The sequence below is a fragment of the Schistocerca nitens genome, chromosome 8 (genome assembly GCF_023898315.1).
Source record: "Schistocerca nitens isolate TAMUIC-IGC-003100 chromosome 8, iqSchNite1.1, whole genome shotgun sequence".
Taxonomy (NCBI): Eukaryota; Metazoa; Arthropoda; class Insecta; order Orthoptera; family Acrididae; genus Schistocerca; species Schistocerca nitens.
This window is the reverse complement of record NC_064621.1, coordinates 416,568,588-416,592,131: the sequence shown is the minus strand read 5'-3', so window position 1 is coordinate 416,592,131 and position 23,544 is coordinate 416,568,588. Positions and strand designations below refer to the sequence as shown.

At 42.6% G+C, this 23,544-nt stretch overlaps 1 protein-coding gene across 1 annotated transcript in view; it reads right to left on the bottom strand.

Annotated features, from left to right (window-relative positions):
* The window catches only part of LOC126198906 (bumetanide-sensitive sodium-(potassium)-chloride cotransporter-like), a 553,300-nt gene that overhangs the window by 209,031 nt on the left and 320,725 nt on the right, over positions 1-23,544 (bottom strand). Inside the window, exon 2 of the mRNA XM_049935533.1 lies at positions 15,252-15,332. Within this exon, the coding sequence (XP_049791490.1) occupies positions 15,252-15,332 (81 nt within the window). The remainder of the gene's footprint in view (positions 1-15,251; positions 15,333-23,544) is intronic.

The window sequence follows — 23,544 nt, the reverse complement described above, 5'->3', positions numbered from 1 at the left end:
AAAAAGGAGATGCTGAGTTTTATATATGGTGTCACATACTTCCACTGTTATTTATATTGGAAACATTTATACTGCTGACAGATCATGCAGCATTGAAATGGTTGTTTGAGTTGAAGGATCCATCAAGTAAGCTTACATGATGAGCATTAAAATTCGGTGAATTAAACTTCAGAGTAATTCATAAGTCTGGTAAGAAACATGGTAATGCAGACGGGCATAGTGGGAGAATTGGTGTAGTGCAGACACTCGACTAGCCTTGCACAGTGGCTGCTGATGAAGGTTGCAAGATTTTCACTTTGCGTCCACAGTTCACCACTCACAGGGAGGTATTATGTAGGACAACTAGACATGGGCCTTGCATGGTAATGCCTGCCGTATAAGTATTAAAGGAAGTGCAGGACCACATGTTATCCAGTCATGGATCATGTACAACCAAAGGCCTGAGAATATCTGAGTTCTGTTAATCGAGAACACGTCAAAAAGATGTAGAACAGTATGTAAACAGTTGTGTGCCTTGTGCATAGTGTGCAGATTTAAATCATCAGCGTATGTCGCTGGAGAAGTTGCCAGTGGGTACCAAGCCTTTGAGATGATCAGAATAGTGATTTGGGGCGTTTTAGTCATTTATAGATCATTTCTCTCACTATGTTACCATAATAGCTATTCTTAATCATGAAGTGGACATGGTGGCACATGTTGGTAAGTAATTGGTTGCTGTGGTTCGGCGTTCCAGTGATGACAATCATGGATCAGGGCACCAACTTTACTTCAGAACTGATGAAATACTTACGTCCCTTGCTAATTATTTGCAAGCTAAAAACAGACCCATCACTTCTACAGGATAATGGTAGGCCAGAACAAGTACATCGGACAATAAGCAAGGTACCAAGCTGCTTCATGAAAAGCCATAACAACGATTGGGATATTTTCTTGCAATATGTGGTGGCAGCATATAATTCGAAGTCCCATGAGAACACAGGCCCTGTCACAGTGCAAAGGTGTATGGTAAAAAATTCGCTTCGCCCTTTGAAGCAATCAAACCAGAGTTGGGGGCTTAAAGGTGAATTTGTACAAAAATCATGAAGAGGTTGAAAGAAGTGTGGATTGTCAAGAAAGAGTGCTTCGACGGAATGCTAAGTTACCAGCATATTGTGTAATTCAGTGAGTGACACTGACAAGCCCATGCACTCCAAAGGGTAAAACGAAAAAGCCTTGTCACCTGGTACCAAGGTCGGTTTTAGAATGTGCAGATGACCTCACCAGTACATATTAAGCTGTAATTATTGACAAGTATGGCTTTTATAAATGTTGGGCCTATTCGATCTTTTATAGGTGTATCAGATTCATTGTTGCTTGTGGTGGCAGCATTCTATTATATGGAAGGATGGGGTGGGAAGAAAAAGAGGAAAGTAGATAAACTTAAGCAAACACATACGATTCAACATGCAAAGAGATAGCAGAAGGAGAAGTAGTAGATAGGGCTGTTCCATTTTTATGTGTATTAATGATATAATTGTAGCAGACGATGGGAGTAGAGCATCTTATTTACATTTGGGAATATACACTATGTGATCAGAAGTATCCGGACATCTGGCTGAAAATGAATTACAAGTTCATGGTGCCCTCCATCGGTAATGCTGGAATTCAATAAGATTCTGGCCAATCCTTAGCCTTGATGACAGATTCCACTCTCACAGGCATACCTCCAATCAGATGCTGGAGGGTTTCTTGGGGAATGGCAGCCCATTCTTCACGGAGTGCTGCACCGAGAAGAGGTATCGATGTTCATCGGTGAGGCCTGGCACGAAGTCGGCGTTCCAAAACATCCCAAAGATGTTCTGTAGGATTCAGGTCAGGACACTGTGCAGGCCAGTTCATTACAGGGATGTTATTGTCGTGTAACCACTCCGTCACAGGCCGTGCATTACGAACAGGTGTGAGAGGTGGCATGAGCCCCCTCTCATATTTCTATCTTACGATTCTCCTCTCTAGTTGCATGCGGTGGAGGGTTGCTATTCCTTCACACGCGGACTTCCCATGCAGCGTCTCTCGTCACCCGGGTGGTCCAGTGACAGGCGGGCTCTTCTGACTTTGAAAGGGTAGGACGACAGGCGTGGGGGGTCGAGTGAATGCTTTCCGGACGCCGGCATTGTCAGGAGACGCGCCCTTTTGGGGCCGGAAGTGGCGGCTGGGCTGGAGGTTCCGTTGCTTCGCAGAAGCTTAGCGGGCTACCAGCGAGGCGTGGGAATGACTTATGTACCCAGGCAGCTGTGGCGGGAAATTTCCCGCGCTTTCTACAAAATAGTAACTGTGATTGGCTTGCTCAGGGCATAGCTCCGTGACGTAGCAAAATCAGCACAGAAATTGGCGCCAAGAATCTCCATTGGTGGAATGGTAGTGCTCCGGCAATGGAGTGGAATTATTGCAGGTGCCAAACTCTCTTCTACTCCACTGGCAGGGTTGATTAGAGTCAGTTCGCGTATTTTTTTTATCCTTGTGCAACAGCAAAAGTCGGAGTTAGAATGGGGGGGGGCTTAGAGCATGATTTACATATGTGGATTCTAGTAGAATTTAGTGATAAATGCACTGCTAGCCCCGGCACCTCGCATAAAATGGCGACCCTTAGCCTCGGATCTTTCCTGTGAATCGCTGATAAGAGACATTCAGGGACATTCAGAATTTTTTTTTGCTTAATTTTTTTTATTGATTAATACCCAAGTTTTTTTTCTGGTAGTTCCGCGTTTAGTTTTAAGTAGCGGCGCATGATTACAGTTTTTGTTTTCAGTGTATATATTTTTTTTGTTCATTGTTTTTTTGTGTTTCGTTGATGTGGTGTCCGTACCACATCGCACTTTGTCGGATTTGTGTGCGGTTTCTGTACCACATCAAATTGTGTTTGTGATTACAGCGTTGGAACAGCGTTGTTGAAATTTTATGTCTATGTGTAAAAATATATGGAGTAGATTAATTTAATTGTGCATTCTAGATAAATTTGTTTTTCATGAATGATAACGAGAAGTAAGGCACGACTATTATCGATCGAAGCTAAAACAAAAGAGGATAGAATAATGGATAAGGGGCAGTTTACTGACGGGAATAGGTTCGGAGATGAGATGGGCACATTTTTAGCAGGACAGGACGCCAGGGTCATTGATGAGGAAGGTGATTTGGACGCGATCTTAGAGCAGCGTTGCGGCCGTGATTATGATAGTGAGGTAGAGGATGAAACAGAGACAGTCACACAGGTCGAGACGGTAGCAGAAGTTTATAATCAAACGAACGAGAGCAGACAGGGGCCAGCTCGGCCACGTCAGAGCTCTAGCGCCCAGGTGTCCAGAGTTACATCACCCATGTGTGACGAAGATCAAATTGATGACATTAACCCAATACGATCAATGAAAGAAGAAGCTGACGAACAGCGTAAGAAGGAGAAAGAAGAAGCTGACGAAGAACGCAAGAAGGAGAAAGAAGAAGCTGACGAACAACGCAAGAAGGAGAAGGAAGAAGCTGACGAACAGCGTAAGAAGGACACTCAGGCAATAATTTCGCATATAGGGAATATTCGTGGGGAATTACTAACAATAAAGAAAGAATGTGGAGAAGCCAAACAAATGTCATTGGTAGCACAAAAAGTAGCAGGCCTAGCCAAAACGGCAGCAACAGGGGCAATGAAAATCGCAAAAGTAACTTCTCAACTCGCAGGTCGCTTGCGACGTACAACACAATCCCACTCAAAATCCCTAGCATTCTTAAAGACTCAAGGTAATATTGTGGTTACGAACATCACGAAACGAATGAAAGAAGTAGAGAGTCGGATAGCAACACTAGAGCGAAACGGGCACACGAGCACTGCGCGTTCGGATACCAATGATGGAGTACACAGAATTGTATCTCCGAGGAAAAGCCCGCCGTGCTCTAGCCCAGTGACAGAGTGCGGAACTAACAATGCACACGCAGAAACAGAGAGTAATAGCTCCAATAATTGCAGCCCACTTAGAAGAGCGAATGCTGAATGCCACTTCCACTGTGATACAGACGTAGCACATCACAGTTATCAGCAAGATAGATCAGGACACTCAGCAGACGTGCAAGTATCGGAAACGAGTGACAACACCAGTGCGAGGATCGGACAGAATTTTGATCACAATCACTTCGTGTCGATACTAAAATTCCACAAATTCAAAGATAATGGAGGGTCGATGCATCCGAAGAGCTGGGTGATGCAATTTACAAATTCATTACCGTCGTCATGGCCAACCCAGGCCAAATTAGAATTCATGTGTGGACACATCGAAGGCCAAGCTGCGGAAAAGATGCGGGGCGTGGCAGCGACGTGTCGGACTTATCAGGAATTTGTTGGTGCATTCCTGCGGACTTACTGGTCAAAGGAAACGCAAGACAGGATTAAAGAGGAAATAATATTTTGTCCTGAACTGGAAGTGTCCGGGCATAGAAGCGCAACCAAATTTTTTGATGATTTACTCAAGAAGAATCAGTTTTTAGATAGTCCATATAGCAACGGAGAAATCATTAAATTTTGCTTTTCCAAATTGCCAGTTAGGTATCAACAGACACTTGTCGGGAAGTGTGGATCTGACATAGATGCATTCAAGAGTCTACTGCGCGAACTCGAAGTAGTCTTCGATAAACAAGACGCAAAGGACAGGAAGAAGGCGCAAAATAACAAATACCACGGGCCAGCAAGGGAAGACGACAACAGATCGCATAATCGCACTGGTCGGTTAGGAAACCAGGGTTACGGAAATCAAGGTTACGCTATTCAAGGTTATGGAAACCAGAGACACGGAAACCAAAACGTCAGGGAACAGGGTCAATCTAGACAAGCAATCTGGGACAGGAGGAATGACGAACGGCAAAGCGACCGTAATTGGAGAGAGCGAAATCAAGGACAACAGGAGAACCGGGAGATAGAAATTAGACCTCCAAATCCTAATGCACGTCAGAGGAGGGGGAGTCTAAGAAGGGATTGACGCTAGTCCATAGAACTCCACCACTTCTCTCACACAAAGAAGTTCGTGGAATAATAGTAGTTTAAGTGGTGTACATAGTAGAATAGACAAATATATGAACCTTTCTTCGGGGAACGATAATCGTTGCATTAATAGATTAAGATTGTCAAAGTATTAACACGCTGCATAAGAATTTACTGCTGTTAACGTTTTTTTTGTCTATGTTCGCGATCTCCTCTGTCTTTGCGATAAGAGGCACTACCTTTCCATGAGCAATGTTTTTGTCCTTTCCTATCTGGTGTCCATGTTAAGGGATAAAGATGAGTGACGAGATGTCGCACAAACGGGCGCATACAAGAACGTGCTCTCAGAAGCGTTCTGAGAGGTCGTGTTACGCTCCATAGCGGCCACAACCAGTTCGTGAATCGTTCATACCAATGCTTGCAGGCACGCTTCAGTGCACTGCAAGATTGTGGTATATTGCGTGATTTCGAGGATGAATATGGGCAGTATAGTTTTTTGCAGAGCTGCGCCAGCATCGTTGTCTTGCAAGTCGGGGTGATCCTGTGAGCGTTTGACTCCAATGGTGCCCTAGACGAGAGAAATGCGATCATAAAGCCTACCATGCCAATGTGCTGGTTGGGGATTTAGCGTGCTGCTCGTGACTGTCACAGATGAATAACCAGGGACTTATACTTGGATATTCGTGACATACTGTGTAGCTGGCGTGTGTTGGGCGACTGAATCCTCAACAGGAACCAGTCCTGGTCATATTACATTGCTTCTGGAAAGGTGTGCTTTGATCGCGAAAACCGCATCACATAGAGAAGGAAGTTGCAACTATAAATTTATTGTCGTGTATAGCCATGGCTAACCCAGTCTCTGGAGTTTCAGTGAGACGTAATGATAACTCGGTCATGTCGTATGGCGCGCACATCACTGTCGGCAATAGCGGCGAGCAGCGAGACATCTCAACGTAACAGGAATTATGTAAGAGTATTGTATAAGGTAAACAAAAAAAAAAAAAAAAGGGTACGATATACTAGGATAAGTTAAACTGGAGGATTTAACAATAACTAGATTAATATTGTGGGGGTTTTCTACCACAAGTGTTGTGTTTGGCGCGCGCCTGTTGGGATGTTATTTTTCAGGTCATCAAATCACAGACCCGAGATGGAGGGACGACCGGCGAGCGAACGTAGAATAGTTGCATGTCTTTATAGTTCAGTAAAACTTCAGCCTGCATAATAACATAATTTATTCAGAAGACATAGAATGTAGATCGTTGACATATGGTAGTTAATTCTTGAGCATGTCTACTGTCGATCTATATAATTAATAGTAATATTAGTGTGGGCCCGCACATTTAGTTGTTCATCCATTACAAAGCATCAGTTATCACACACCATGTACATACTGAGATCGGTCTCTACACATATATCAAAATAAATTATTTCCATGTCTAGATTAGATGTTATAATGATTGCCATAGATTAATAACTATAAAAGTAAAATAAGAGTGTCTGAAATGACAGACCATCAATGTTTCATTATGTAAATTTATTATAACATAGAAGGTCATGGGAAAAAGTTAGGCATAAGATTTTTGTAAGAATTGTGCAGATGACGGGGATCGTGGCAATGCGGAGGCCGGCCGGAGCGGGAACAAGAGGTCTGCGGCTACCTGCAAGAAAAGAGCGTCAGCACCCCACCTGACGTGAAGGGCGAGAGCATCCGGTCCTACAGGCTGACAGTCACCCGGCCGTATACCTGAGGGATTACGCGGGACCCTCGCCGGGCCACAAGCGAAAGTGAGGCTGGCCGTTGACACTGACACGCGACCCACACGCGACAGCCTACTAGCTCTCCAGACGCGGCAGCCGTTTGGAGGGATTCCCTGCGGCAGACCACGTTGTCGTGAGTACACGAAGAAGATCACATATCGTGTCAGAACCTGCGCCTCATGTGCCTCAGGACAGAAAGGGACGCTCTATACTCACCTGTTTGGGTTTTTACAACTCACTAGCATTGGCCGACCTGCATACACAAAGCAGTATCGTGCCACACTAACAAATGTATGGTCTCATTTCTTACTTCTCCTCTCTATTAGAGAGCAGTTTTAACAATAGTCGCTCCTAGTTCGATCCTGTATGGATGACCTCACACACTTGTGGAGTCACTCCACGTGCCATCCCTCGTCGAACTGCAATATTGGGAAACGTAAAGTTCTGTCCAGCGAGAGAAGAGACCTAGACTAGTGATGTATCCCAACGAGTAGACCTCAGAGACAATTAATCGACGTGAGGAGAGCCTATCACTGTGTCTTCCTACCGTACTGCCGTGATCATATGCGTGGGTCTGACTACAATCTCAACAGCATACTGCAGACACTCCAGAACTCCCTATTGCTGTTGCCACAACGTAGCAACAACACCCGACGTTTAGCCTTATGTGATGTCAGTACTGTGGAATTTGTGAAGTGCTACGGATATTTCTAACAATGTGATTTAGTGCCTCATTCTCAGCACAGTCGTGAACTTTGTGCAATGTGCACGCACAATTTGATGCCCCATGAACCTTGTTTTTTTTCTTAAATTTCTTTCTCTTATGTTGTTTTGTAATGTATGTTATACCTTGTATGCGTTTGTGTTTTACACTGTAATTCTTATTACAGATTACTGTATTGTTCTCCACATCATGTTTTTTTTGTATTTTGTGTTTATTGTTGTGTGTATGCAAACAGTGTGCCTGAAGTCCCCATAAACTGAAGCAGATACCACCACTGTCATTGTGAATGGACCATCAGTTCAGGGAACATTTTGTAAAGGTTATTCTTGCTGCAGGGAGACAGAATGAATCGGAGGTTGTAACTAGATTCTGAAAGCTCACAAACAGATTGTTAACTTATATAGTATCATGTGTGAGTGAGTTCAGGTTAGTTTAATGATTAAAATTGTTGTAACATCTTGGGCATTTAATTGCGGAGCACTCCAACTCTGATTGTAAAGAATAAACTGCTCCATATTTGGCTCAGATGCCCGGGCCATATTTAGAGCGTGAATGTCTGCGTGAATCGGTGTTTGGGAAGGGGCTCCCTGGGTATGGATGTGTGATGTGAGTGTTAGTGTTCCATATTAAGAAGGTGAAGTTGGCTACATCATAAATAATCCTCCCTCTATGAGCTGCATTTTTTCAGTTGCAATGATTTTTTTTATAGAGTGCGGCATGTGGAGTCACTTTGTAAGATTGTTCTTGGGCGATTGACTCACTACCTTGTTCCTAAGTGAGCCAACCGCTCACCAATTACAATCTAAAATGGCGTAGGGGCAATGAGAGGTGGCATGAGCCCCCTCTCATATTTCTATCTTACGATTCTCCTCTCTAGTTGCATGCGGTGGAGGGTTGCTATTCCTTCACACGCGGACTTCCCATGCAGCGTCTCTCGTCACCCGGGTGGTCCAGTGACGGGCGGGCTCTTCTGACTTTGAAAGGGTAGGCCGACAGGCGTGGGGGGTCGAGTGAATGCTTTCCGGACGCCGGCATTGTCAGGAGACGCGCCCGTTTGGGGCCGGAAGTGGCGGCTGGGCTGGAGGTTCCGTTGCTTCGCAGAAGCTTAGCGAAAACACTTTCTGGCGGGCTACCAGCGAGGCGTGGGAATGACTTATGAACCCAGGCAGCTGTGGCGGGAAAATTCCCGCGCTTTCTACAAAATAGTAACTGTGATTGGCTTGCTCAGGGCATAGCTCCGTGACGTAGCAAAATCAGCACAGAAATTGGCGCCAAGAATCTCCATTGGTGGAATGGTAGTGCTCCGGCAATGGAGTGGAATTTCCGCCGGTTTTCGAGTTGCTGATTGGAACGTAACCACGGCCACTGTCGTGGGGGCGGGAATGTTGTGTGTTTGGCCTGTACGGGTGCTCTAAGGGAGTCAGCAGTCGCCTTTCGGTCGAGGACGTCGAAGCAACCAGCCAACGGCTCCGGTACGCCAGATCATGTCCTGGCAGTCAAGAAGACAGTTTGGTAATGTATGTCCGCAGCACCGGCAGACAGGGATTTTCCTAGGTGATAATCAGAGCTCAGCAGAGCGCGCCTGTTCGTCTTTTTCTAACTTTGTTCTGTCTTGAGAAGCAGCAATTACTGTTGGGTTAGCTGTGTGTCTCTCTTGAGATTTGAGTGGCAAGGAATTGGCTCCACATACCACCTCGTCTTAAACCTCACGATCTAGTTTAGGGACAACTTCACCTTTACAGTGTTTGTATGAATCTCCAATTTGAGCCAATTTGATGTATTATAAATATTTCCTGTGTTTCTTTTACTATTCTGTGTTTAGTCTTAATAAATCATATTGTTATTTTGGACAGAACTTTCATTCTGTAAATCGATAGAGCAACCCTATCATTCCTCACTATGCTAATGAAACCTTTGCTTATTTAACTTATTTATCAAATTAAATTATTGCAGGTGCCAAACTCTCTTCTACTCCACTGGCAGGGTTGATTAGAGTCAGTTCGCGTATTTTTTTTATCCTTGTGCAACAGCAAAAGTCGGAGTTAGAATAGGGGGGGCTTAGAGCATGATTTACATATGTGGATTCTAGTAGAATTTAGTGATAAATACACTGCTAGCCCCGGCACCTCGCAGGTGCTCCATCGTGTTGAAAGATGTAATCGCCATCCCCTAATTGCTCCTCAACAGTGGGAAGCAAGAAGATGTTTAAAACATCATTGTAGGCCTGTTCTGTGATAGTGCCACGCAAAACAACAAGGGGTGCAAGCCCCCTCCATTAAAAACATGACCACACCATAACCCCACCGCCTCCGAATTTTACTGTTGGCACTACACACGCTGGCAGATGACGTTCACCTGGCATTCGCCATACCTACAATTTGCCATCGGATCGCCACATTGTGTACCGTGATTCGTCACTCCACACAACCTCCTTACACCAAGCGAGGCATCGTTTGGCATTCACCAGCGTGATGTGTAGCTCGACCATGAAAGTCAAGTTTCCTCACCTCCCGCCTAACTGTCATAATACTTTCAGTCGATCCTGACGCAGTTTGGAATTCCTGTGTGATGGTCTGGATAGATGTCTGCCTGTTACACATTTTAACCCTCTTCACTTGTCGGCAGTCTTTTCCAGTCAGCAGACGTAGTCGGCCTGTACACTTTTGTGCTGTACGTGTCCCTTCACGTTTCCACTTCACTATGACATCGGAAACAGTGGACCTAGGAATGTTTAAGAGTGTGGAAATCTCGTGTACAGGCGTATGACACAAGTGGCAAGACACCCAATCACCAGACCGCGTTCGCAGTTCCGTGGGGCGCCCCATTCTGCTCTCTCACGATGTCTAATGACAACTGAGGTCGCTGATATGGAGCACCTGGCGTTAGGTGGTAGCACAATGCACCTAATATACTTTCGATCACATAGTGTAATTATAGGCGTTATTTGAAGATGAGACAGAATGAACTTAATCTCTCACCTCTCCGCAGTGTATTCTCTATGAAGGCTTTCGTTTATTTACGTTTCATTTTTCATGTGTATTCGTTTTGCTTAAGATGTCAGTTTGAGGGTACTTTACTGTATTTCAGACGTTCATTAATTATAACTGATTGTAGGAGGATGTTTTTTCTAGTTCATGGGTACAATGTTTAATGGACTGTCTTGGAGACTCTTTGGTGTCCAGAGTGATTTTATCCTGTGCTATATTGCACAGTTGCGGCAGTTGTGAGGGATTAACATGAGTTCAGCCCTTTAAGGATTGCTGAGTAATGGGGCTGGAGATGCCAGTGGTTTATGCGTAGCACAGTATGAATGGATTATGGGAACCATTACTGACAGTTATATTTTGGTTTCTGATTTTTCTATTCGTTATTTGCCTTGTAAGTTTAGGAAACAGAGAATTAGTTTGATTTGTTTTGTTAACAGTATACCTAAGAAGGTGCTTGGTTCTAAACAAATGTGTATGATGGGCATATTGTAATCAGAGCTTCATTATGGAGAATTTACAAATATATGTTGTTCATGACACTCTGTCGTACCGCTGTAGAAAAATTTGCTACTACGTGAATGTTATCCCCTAATTTTCCTTCGTTGACTGGACTAAGAGCTGATCACATAATTCAGAGTCAGCTGTCGCCTGCTCGACAGGGCTAGGCCATGAGCTGGCCATTACATGAGGCCGCTTGCTGAACTGACCATCTTCCCCCAACCGATACCAGCCTGCGTCTCGGGGAGCTGACCGCACCGTGCCAACTCTACAACTGAGTATTTTTCGCTCGGAATAAATGTGCAGATGTCAGTTATGACTTGCCGCCGGACACCTACCTGACTCCATGACCCCTCTGCCCTGCTATTCAACTCACACTATCACCGCGCTTGTAGCGGCGGTACCTGGCTTCATCAGCCATCCTGACAACGCGCAACAATAGTGATAATACAATTAGCTCACATAAACACCAATCCACTGTGTGTAAAAACCTCAGAAATAAGTAGTTCTGTTCAAAAAAAAACAGACGAGGTTAGTGAGATTCCAGACAGAACGATAAAAGTCTGCTCATCTGAGATGACATTCTTATACTTTGTATTATTATACTTATTCACATACTTATTATTGTTTTAATATATCGCTCTCAACAGATTAACGTTAACTGTATTAGACTTCTCTATAAGAAAAAATTAAGACATATATTAATGACGGTGTTAACTACTTTCCCTAGTAACAAATTTCATAAATATTGTGAAAGATAATGTACTACAGAATGGCTGAACATCTAAGCAACTATTGCAGACTGAGAAAAGGCACAATTTTTATTCCACAGATATATTTCCACTAAAAATAATACAGTATTTATTGATTAACTCGCCACATATTAAAACATTTAAATGATACAATACCTGCAACTAAAATTTTATTGGCTGTGTACAAGGCTTTTTAAATGCACAAATCATAAGATAATTTTTTAAAAGCTTTTTGTAAAAGGTTTGTAGTAATGAAGCAACAAGTAATTGGTATATTTAATTTTGCTAATAGACGGTGAAGAGTCAAGTAGCTTCATTAATAATAAAGATCTGATTCCAGCAGACAAACCATTACTGGTATATGTGAGGTTTGATGCTGGGTCTATGAAAACTATTATATTATATAAATGAAATAATATGTTATTGAAAAAGTATAAATAGTCCTACTTACTGATAATGCAAACATTAAAATCAGATACACACAGATGCAAAAGGTGAAGGAAAGATAAATGGCAATTTTTTATAATAATAATTGCTTCTCTATAAATAGACTGTCAATTAACTCAGGAAAAACAGATTTCATAAGGTTCATAATTTAAGATGTATGAAAGAGAATATTCACTGATTCAGTGTATGCATATTCATAAGACCTCAAATCGTAAGTCACATATCATATAAGTTCTTGGCTAGATACGTTTAACTGCCTATACTCTGCATGTGATTGCTGAATTTGATGTGGAAAGAATATAAAATGCAAAATAATCTAAGTTACTGACATTTAAATCTCATACAGAAAAATAATCTGGTAGAAATGCTGTTCTTAAATGTACGATTATTACTGCACGAAACACATAATAAGAATTATAAATGGCACACGACCTCATATCTGGTGCAAACAACTATTTAAGATTCTTGGGTCACTAATAATAGCTTCGTGACACACTTACATCATAAAGGTAGTCTGTCCTAAACGATAGTTTATGATTTCAATGTGTTATTAGCTTTCATAAATACAACTCTAGAAATAATATGTTATTGAAAAAGTATAAATAGTGCTACTTACTGATATGCAAACATTAAAATCAGATACACACAGATGCAAAAGGTGAAGGAAAGATAAATGGCAATTTTTTATAATAATAATTGCTTCTCTATAAATAGACTGTCAATTAACTCAGGAAAAACAGATTTCATAAGGTTCATAATTTAAGATGTATGAAAGAGAATATTCACTGATTCAGTGTATGCATATTCATAAGACCTCAAATCGTAAGTCACATATCATATAAGTTCTTGGCTAGATACGTTTAACTGCCTATACTCTGCATGTGATTGCTGAATTTGATGTGGAAAGAATATAAAATGCAAAATAATCTAAGTTACTGACATTTAAATCTCATACAGAAAAATAATCTGGTAGAAATGCTGTTCTTAAATGTACGATTATTACTGCACGAAACACATAATAAGAATTATAAATGGCACACGACCTCATAGCTGGTGCAAACAACTATTTAAGATTCTTGGGTCACTAATAATAGCTTCGTGACACACTTACATCATAAAGGTAGTCTGTCCTAAACGATAGTTTATGATTTCAATGTGTTATTAGCTTTCATAAATACAACTCTAGAAATAATATGTTATTGAAAAAGTATAAATAGTGCTACTTACTGATATGCAAACATTAAAATCAGATACACACAGATGCAAAAGGTGAAGGAAAGATAAATGGCAATTTTTTAAGGTTCATAATTTAAGATGTATGAAAGAGAATATTCACTGATTCAGTGTATGCATATTCATAAGACCTCAAATCGTAAGTCACATATCATATAAGTTCTTGGCTAGATACGTTTAACTGCCTATACTCTGCATGTGATTGCTGAATTTGATGTGGAAAGAATATAAAATGCAAAATAATCTAAGTTACTGACATTTAAATCTCATACAGAAAAATAATCTGGTAGAAATGCTGTTCTTAAATGTACGATTATTACTGCACGAAACACATAATAAGAATTATAAATGGCATACGTCCTCATAGCTGGTGCAAACAACTATTTAAGATTTTTGGGTCACTAATAATAGCTTCGTGACACACTTACATCATAAAGGTAGTCTGTCCTAAACGATAGTTTATGATTTCAATGTGTTATTAGCTTTCATAAATACAACTCTAGAAATAAATATGATCGGCGCTAGTTATAACTTCTGGCGTTGGAACAGAAATGTGCAGAGTATATACCGGTAAGGATCTGATCACTTCTTTTGTGAATTAGAGTTTCTGATAAGAAGCTTGTATTTCCCGTTGTAAGGCAACATCTGAAATCGACTTTAACTGTTTATCTTTCGTGTTGCTGTTGTCTACTTCTGTTCCTGTGTTATCAACTGCAGTCTGGAGATTAATGTTTTTCGTCAGCAACAGCCTCTTACTTGATTTCCTTCATCATCTTTGCTCACTAATAATTTGTGAATTCTCTCGTCGTTTGATGTAATGGCCCCTTCTTTACACCGTCGAGAAGGCCTCAGCTTGGAAACTATGTATCAGCTATCGACTAAATAGAACAGCAAGATAGATTCTTCTGCCAAATTAGTTATTATTACTGCTACATGATTGAACCAAGATACTAAACCACCCAGTACAGTAGCAACTAATGGCCTCAACCGATCAGCAAAGACATACGGGTCGTCTTTGCGTAGCTACGTTTGCAACATCAGACGACTACTGTTAACCGGAGCGCTTGCCCTTCATTGTACTTTGCTGTTAAATGCGCAATAGATCTCTGTCATTTCATAATCTAGCATGTGGTCGTAATGACAGCCAATTGCTGCTTGTTTGTGATTAAGAAAGCAGACGAAACTTCGACGATCCGTCGATGGAGCTAAAGCTATAATTAACATTCTGGGCGGTTCAGATGAGATCATCTTCATTTTCCTCTAAATTACGCTGGCATAATGCCGTGACCACAGCCGATATCGCACGCCTTGCTTGTACAAACTGAAGTAGATTTAGCCTATGAAACGCTGGCCTCAAACATACCTGCCTTAATTAGGAGGACTAAAGTAAATGTGACGGCCGTGTTATTTGTTACACCACTTCGCTTAATACTCCTAATCGCGCAGTGAGATAAGAAACCACGACTTTCCATTGATAAAGAATAATGACGTACGTCAACCAGAGAATTTGAATGTTTTTCCCAGAAAAATAATCGTTTATTCTCGAACGATCATTCATGCTGCAGCGAGGCGTGCGCTTTTCTGGGATTTCCTGGCATTAAAATTGGGTGCCGGACCGGGATTCTAACCTTGACCATTGCCTTCATAAGCTATCCAAGTACGACTCAGGTCCGGAATCAAAGTTCCAAGGGTGTAATGTCGTGTCTTAAACAGAAAAGAAATTAGCACTAAATTTTAGTAGGATATGCTAAAATTTACAGATGTAAAAATGTCACATCCGAAAACAACGGTAAAATATAGCCTAACATACCCCCACAATAAAAGCTGATTATGAAATATCGTAAGAAAATACTTACAAATACGCCCTCTACCCATCCGAATTTTATGACTTTCCCCTTCTTCTTTTGAAGAGTTTCTTCTTCTTCTTTGATTTCATTCTGGAAAGAAAGAAAAAAGGATGTAACTCCATATATTTGTAATAGAATTAAAGTCATAATTGTAATACGACCATGTTACTCTTGATTATTTCGATACCTTTACGTATGTAAGCAATCGAGCATTGCAGTCATGGAAAGAAATTAATATATTAGCAATATTCAAAGAGGAAGCAAGGAACAGTACACATTATTTAGAGAATTTTCTATTTTAAAAGGAAAAAAATACGAAATTTTATGTAGAATATTTTTAAATTTGTTACTTTATCCCGTAATTATGCCATTAAGATCTTCGGAAATTTAGAAATTCTTAGATTGCGCTGCCTTTCAAACACGGTGTTGAAGTGCATATTCAGGATAGTGTCGTAAGGTTAGCTTAAGTCAGTTTGGTATTATGTGGTGATAAGGATCCATTTCTTGACTAACATTTCTGTATGATACACATAATTTCATTCAGAACAAAGAAAAGTGTTTTTTTTTTTTTTTTTCGCAGTACGTCAGCAGATGATAGGACTACAGGTGTGTAGAAAATGTTCGCTCTTTGCTCAGTACTTCAGTGAAACTGTTTTTCGACAACATGGAATCTTGAGAATGTTCTCGTTACGAGAGGTACTCAGTATAATGGATTTATCAGACAGAGGAGAGTAGTCTTCTCCATTGGAAAGTTACTTGATAATTGCGAGGAAATACTGACCCACTAATACGAGATTTATCCATTCTGTAAGTGCCTGTCTGTCCATCTGGTGTGTTAATATATAGTGATATATTGCATCTGAAAAGAACATATCTGTTTTTATTCAAGTTCAGTATTAACGATAAGCTTTTGATCAGTCACATCGACTTTAGATATATACTGGCTGAGTACCCGGAGTTGATAGGGTGTTCATTTATTACAAGATCCTATTAGTCCATCCCCTGCTTCGCCCCCTTTCTGTCCATCTCCTGCTCCCAGTCTCTCACCTCCTCCACCCTCACTCTCTGCCCATCTCCTCCTGCCCCCACTCTGTCCATCTCTTCCCCCCCCCCCCAATCCATGTACTTCCCATTCCTTTCTCTATCAGCTCCCCCCCCCCCCCATTCCTAGCTCCTTTTGGCCTCTTTTAATCTCATTCCTCCCTCTCGACTATCTCCTCCTCCTCCTTCTTCTTCTTCTCACTCCTAAGTCCATCTTATCCTCCCCCTCTGTCGGTTCATCTCCTCCTACCACTCTCTCTGTCCATCCCTTTCTCATCTGTCTCTCTGTCTTACACCTCCCCCTTGTCCATCCTCTTCCCCCTTCTGTCTGTCCATCTCTTTCTTCCCCCTGTCCATATAGTTCCCTTTCCTTATTCCCTTTCCTTACTCTGTACAACTGCTCCTCCCCCCTCTGTTCGTGTGCTCCTTCCCCCTCTTTCCACCTCGTCCTTCCCCCTCGAATTCCATCTCCCCCTTCCCCTCTGACCAACTCCTCCTCAACCTCCTCTCTGCCCATCTCTGTCTCCCCCCTCTTTCGGTCTGTCTCCTCCTCTTTCTTTTCTCTGTCAATCTCCTTCTCTCCTCTCACTTTCACCATCTCTTCCTCTTCCTGTCGTTTTCCCCCTCCCTCTTCTCTCTCTGTCCATATCCTCCCCCAGCCCCATCTGATTCCGTATCCTTCTTCTCCCTTGCTATTTGTCCCTCTCCTCCTCCCCTCTTCTCTCACTCCATTGTCACCCCCACTCCAGCAGAAGGTTTCTGGTTCTTATCCTCACAGTATTTCTTTTCTGACAGTAAATAATTTGTGGACAAAGTTTGTTTGAAATAGATCCAGGGGTTTGGGAGCAGCTTTTTACCCACAGCTTCACCTGCGTACGCACTAGTCACATATATTTTACACATATTTAACATATATCACTAATATATTTGAACATGTATTTCACCTGTATCTCTTCGAATTTCGCTTTGCAGCTTCGCTTTCATGTGGCTAAATTTTATGACATCACGTTTTCTTATCTACGTGTCCTAGAACACATATTTTAGCAGGTACATTCATTGGTATGGGTGAATACAGTCTGCAAAATATCTTGTGAATATGGTTAGTAGTAAAAAAGTAAAAAAGTACTTCATGAACAGCGAAAATGTAGTAAACTATAAAGTTCCTTTCTTTCATCATTTTGTGTGGGATGTCAGCGAAGAAAAGTCTCGTAAACGTTTGAAACTATGTGTAAAAACGGTTGTAAGTCAAATACTGAATCAATATGGTCTGGTTACTCTGCACGTCGTAAGCTACACTTCTTCCCCCCCCCCCCCCTCCCTTATAGACAGGTCGTTCTTTCCAGACAGTAGGTGATACGTAAACCAGGTTTAGCTGAAATTAATCCAGTGCTTTAGCGGCAGATGTGAAACATGCATCCACTTTTATAATATGCGTAGATATATTAGTAAATGTCTGGAAGTAGGAGTAACAGTGTGAAACTGAAGGGTACAAAGAAGTTAGTTGAAAGGAAAGCAAATGGAAGACCACGTTATTGAAGTGTGGAAATATGTAAGGCGAGTGTAAATTCCATTAAGGCTGAGTGGAAAAAGATCTCTAAGGAAGTCAGAGAAACACTGCTGGGAATGTAATCGGCTTATTTAGTGCGTACAAGGATTCAGGGTAACTTAAATGGTGATCATTGGAAATGGTGAAGACGTTGTTATCATGAAAAATTAGTTAACTAACGCTACTTCAAAGAGTGGCACAATGAAACCGTCGCTTTGTGAAAATATAGGGGTAATGTTAATGAGAGTTAAAACAGCAACAGACTGATGACCACAGTCCCATAGTGCTCAGAGCCATTTGAACCAAAACAGCAACAGGCCACTATTGACTATTTTCATTAAAAAAAAACTACAGTCGCTACGTTGTCAAACTGACAGTTGGGGCACTAACACCCCAACAAATTTATACCACAACTGGAAACAGTTGACATCGAATGGTCAGCACTAAGTGAATTAAGTAAAATAAATGTGAGCGGTCATCTGACTGTGAAACTGTCCGTTTGAACCCATAGCAAGGCAACTCGTTAATAAATAGAGTAACTGGTTAATGAGATCTTCTCGGGTTTCCAGCCGACTCATGTCCTCGGAACATTTACACGAGTGTCCTACTCGTCATCTTCAGGCGAAGATGTGGAGAAAACTCGTTGAAACCTTGCGACAACACCATACCACGACTCGACTGATTAGCCGAGAAGATTTCATTAATGAAATTCGCTGAGGAAGCATGCGTTCCCATAGTATAATTGATGTCTGAAGCTTTTTTTGTATGAGTGTACTGTAGAAAACGGGAGACGTACTCGATTAGATTTAACTCGGGCGATCGGACAGGTCAGCCCATGCGGCGAATATCCTCTCGTTGCGAGAGCTCCCCCATCTGCGCATTTGGATGCAGGTGCACATTGTCATCCATAAAAATGAAAGGATGGGCCCTCACATGGTGAGAGGTAGGAGCGCGTAAGACTCCCAGGAACACTGTGGAACATGATCGTTTTGATTGTCCAGGTGTTACGGTGTGGGGAGGCATTATGTTGCATGGGCATATTGACCTCCAGATCCTTGAAAACGGTGCACTCACCAGTCAACTTTACTGTCACAGTGTACTCGTTGCCCATGTGCTTGTCTTCAGAGATGCATTTGGCCCTAACTTAATTTTTAGGGATGACAACGCGTGACCGTATCGACTGCTCATGTGGAGGAGTTCTTGGAACGAGGGGAAAAAAATTGGAAATTTGTGGAAAGGTCTTATAGGACCAAAGCTGAGGTCATCGGTCCCCTAAGCTTACATTCTATTTACTCTAACTTAAACTAACTGCTGAGGTCATCGATCCCTAGACTTACACACTACTTAAATTAACTTATGCTAAGAACAACACTCACACCCATGCCCGAGGCAGGACTCGAACCTCCGGCGGGAGGAGCCGCGCAATCAGTGACATGGTGCCTCAAACCGCGCGGCCACTCCGCACAACGGAACGAGGGGATATTCGGCGGATGGACTGGTCAGCTAGTCCCCCTCACTTCAATACCATCGATCACGTGTGGGGTTCGTTGGCGAGACGTATTGTAGCACGTTCACATGCACCAACGACTATCCAGTAGTTGTCAATCTCACTGGTAGTGGAATGAAAAACTTTACGATAAGAATCCCCCAACAAAAATTGTGGTCAGCATGGAGCATGGTTGCGCGTTGCAGAGCATGCATTGCCGTCCGTTGTGATCATACACCCTATGAAAACCATGTCCCGCGTTTTATAATCACGAATCGCTGTCAATTCATTGTAGTTATTGTCTTCGACTAAAGTGTCATTTATGTTCGTCTCATTGCGTATTTATTTCAGTTACTTTCTGTACGACACTGTAGTACTTCTGCCTATGTATGGTCCAAGTTTCATCAGGCTATGTTATTTTGCAGTGACACGTTGCTAGCGTACATGTTTATAACATATATACTAGTGCCCAAAATTAAGGCAACAAACAGCAATTTCCCCGTCCTGTGTCTAATCCACGATATAATCAAACATACTCTTAACATATGTCGTTACGATCGTGTTCTGCAAGGAAGATGGCATTCCGCTCAACGGACAAGCACGCCAACAATGACTTTAAGGCACCTATCAAGCGGGGTAGTGTCTGCAGGGTAGTCCCGCATCAACAGTCGCTGTGTACACAGATACAGACGGCGCAGTATGACACAGAGAAGACGCCTACAGACTCTCTGCCGAGGAGGGCCATAGGAGGAATGGAAGCAGGAGAGTCGCAAACTGATGTGGCCCGATGGCTTAATGTGAATCGTTCTGTTGTTTCTCGGATGAGGCGTCAGTTTACAGACACTGAAACTATATCCCGACGACTAGGACAGGGCCGACCTCGTGTGACATCAGAAAATGTGATCCGTTCTTTGGCTGTAAGGGCGCGACGGTACTGCCTTAGTACTGCACTGCAACTGGCATCTGACCTCGCAGCATTTGGACATCTTGTACCGAGCAAACGGTGTACAGAAGGCTTCAGCAGGGTGGCTTTCATTGCTGGAGACCTGCTCTCTGTTTACCTCTGACGTGTCTTCAAAGAAGGGAGCGTTTAGAGTGGAGCCATCAAAATGCCACCTGGACGGTCGAACAGAGGGCCAATGTTCTTTTCACAGATGAGTCCTGATGTGGTTTGGAAACAGATTCTCGACCGACTCGCATCTGGAGGGCATGTGGTACATAATTTCGGTACCCAAACATTGCGGAAAGAGTCCAATATCGAGGACGATCCCTAATGGTCTGGGCAGGGATGCTTATGTTGACCACTCGAACACCTCTTCATGATATTGTACGGGTGAATCAACTATACCTTTAACTACTGCCACGTAGCGTGAGGAGATCTTGGGATCTCAGGTGCGACAGTTACGAGGTACTTCGCATTGATGAACGATATTGCTCGACCTCATAGAGCACGGGTGTTCTTTTATTATTTTATTTTTTTTATTTTATTTTATTAATTAATTTATTTATTTTTGAAAACGAAAACGGAAGATATTGCGCGCATGGCGTGGCCTGCTCACTCTCCCGATTTGAATCCCATAGAGCATGTCTGGGATGCACTAGGGAGACGGATGGCATCACGTAAGCATCTGCCAACCGCTCTCCAAGACTTGTGAGCGAAGAATGGGAGTTACTGCCTCAACATGAGATGTTGACGTAATTCACAGCATGTCCCGTCTTTGTCAGGCCTATACTGGTGCCAGAGGTGGTCACATCCCATACTGAGCACAGTAACCAGTGTGGAAATCGGTTAAGTTGGGAAAAAAAAACAAGAACATTATGCATGTTGCAATTGATTACGTTCTGTATTCTTTACATTGTTTCTACTTTACTATCACCTGTTTATACTGTTTTGTGGCAAAATAAATGCAACCTTGCAAAATTTTCGTTTGTTGCTTTAATTTTGGACACCAGTATAAAAATTGGCCCTGTAATCCGACATAAACAAATAGTAGCTCATCCAAAATAATGAATGGAGAATTCGTTAGCTACAAAAATAAGCAAGAATTGCAACTGATTCAGTTATCACATTAACAGTGCCCATTGAAACCTCTGATAAACACTGACAATATCGAACTATTACCGTCGCACATCTGGATAAAGGGTCGGGGATCTGATTATAATAATTTCGTCCCAGTATAAAACGATAACATTAGCGAAGTCGCACCGTGATTGCTAAAATGTTAATATTAAAACAGCGATATACAGTAGAAAGGTATGCATTTGTATGTGTGACCGGAGGTGAAAGCATATTGATTGTAAAAATCTTCAAGTAAGTCAAGACTGAAGCTTTAAAATTACTGAAACTTAGTCGCTATGGTTCACCTCGCAGTAATGGCTAGATCTCACTACGTACACTATGTGATCAAAAGTATCCGGACACCTGGCTGAAAATGACTTACAAGATCGTGGCGCCCTCTATCGGTAATGCTGGAGTTCAATTTGGTGTTGACCCACCTGTAGCCTTGATCACAGCTTCCACTCTCGCAGTCATACGTTCAACGAGGTGCTGGACAGTTTCTTGGGGAAAGGCACTCAATTCTTCACGGATTGCTGCACTGTGAAGAGATATCGGTATCGGTCGGTGAGGCCTAGCACGAAGTCGGCGTATCAAAACATCCCAAAGATCGTCTAAAGGATCTGTGCAGGCCAGTCCATTACAATGATGTTACTGACGTGTAACCTCTCCGCCACAGGCCGTGCATTATGAACAGGTGCTCGATCGTGCTGAAATATGCAATCGCCGTCCCCGAATGCTCTTCAACAGTGGGAAGCAAGAAGATGCTTAAAACATCAATGTAGGACTTTGCTGTGATAGTGCCAAGCAAAACAGCAAGGGGTGCAAGCCCCCTCGATGAAAAACACGACCACACCATAACACCGTTACCTCCGAATTTTACTGTTGGTCCTACACACGCTGGCAGATGACGTTTATCGGGCATTCGCCATACCCACACCCTGCCATCGGATCGCCACATTGTGTACCGTAATTCTTCACTCCACACAACGTTTTCACAGTGTTCAATCGTCTAATGTTTACGCTCCTTATACCAAGCGAGGCGTCGTTTGGCATTTACCGGCGTGATGTGTGGCTATGAGCAGCCGCTCGACCATGAAATCCAAGTTGTCTGACCTCCCACCTAACTGTCATAGTACTTGCAGTGGATCCTGATGGAGTTTGCAATTCCTGTGTGATGATCTGAATAGACTTCTGCCTAGTACACATTACGACCCTCTGCATCTGTTGGCGTTCTCTGTCAGTCAACAGACGAGGTCGGCCTGTACGGTTTTGTGCTATACATGTTGCTTCACGTTTCCACTTCACTATCACATCGGAAACAGTGGACCTATGAATGTTTAGGAGTGTGGAAATCTCGCGTACAGACGTATGACACTAGTGTCACGCAATCACTTGACCACCTTTGAAGTTCGTGAGTTCTGCGGAGCGCCCCATTCTGCTCGCGATGTCTAACGATTACTGAGGTGGCAGCACACTGCACCTAATATGAAAAACGTATGTTTTTTGGAGTGTCCGGATATTTTTGATCACATAGTGTATGTTGATCTACAGGTGGACGCTGAAGTGGCTGCAGAATCTATCATTGGTTTTGCACCAACAACTTGCATCTGTAGCTTTGTGTGACTCAGCATGAAGCACTTCTCTAAGTCCTCAGCTCATCAGCTCGAAGAGGCATCTGCTCGGCTCCTGGCTAGCAGTAAAGGCTGGCGAAGACGCCAGGGGATGAAGTCAATGCGATTTTGTTCCACGTATTTCCGAAAAGGGAGACTCAGGTTTATGTGATTTGGTTCTTTACGTCATTTCAATTGGCTGTGCTACGGATTCCGGGCGCTGACCAGTAAAAAGAAGCTGGCCTTCTCCCTGACTCTGAGATTTTAAGCGGTAAACCAGTTACGTGTCACCGAATATTTGGTGCCGAAAAATAGTGTTCTGCTCTCTCTGTATTTTTCTGTGACCAGTGAGATGGATCCTTAACAGCACAGCCATGTTTCTCTATTGCTAATTTATTTACATTAGCCAGTCCTGGCAGATCGTACATTGTTTTAAAAGTTCTGTTTTTGCAATGTCTGGTCCGTGGCGGCATCTACACTCACAATGGTGGTTTGGCTATGGGTTCCCACTACACATCTCGATCTTATCTCCTGCAGGCAGTGTATTTCGAAGAAAGCGC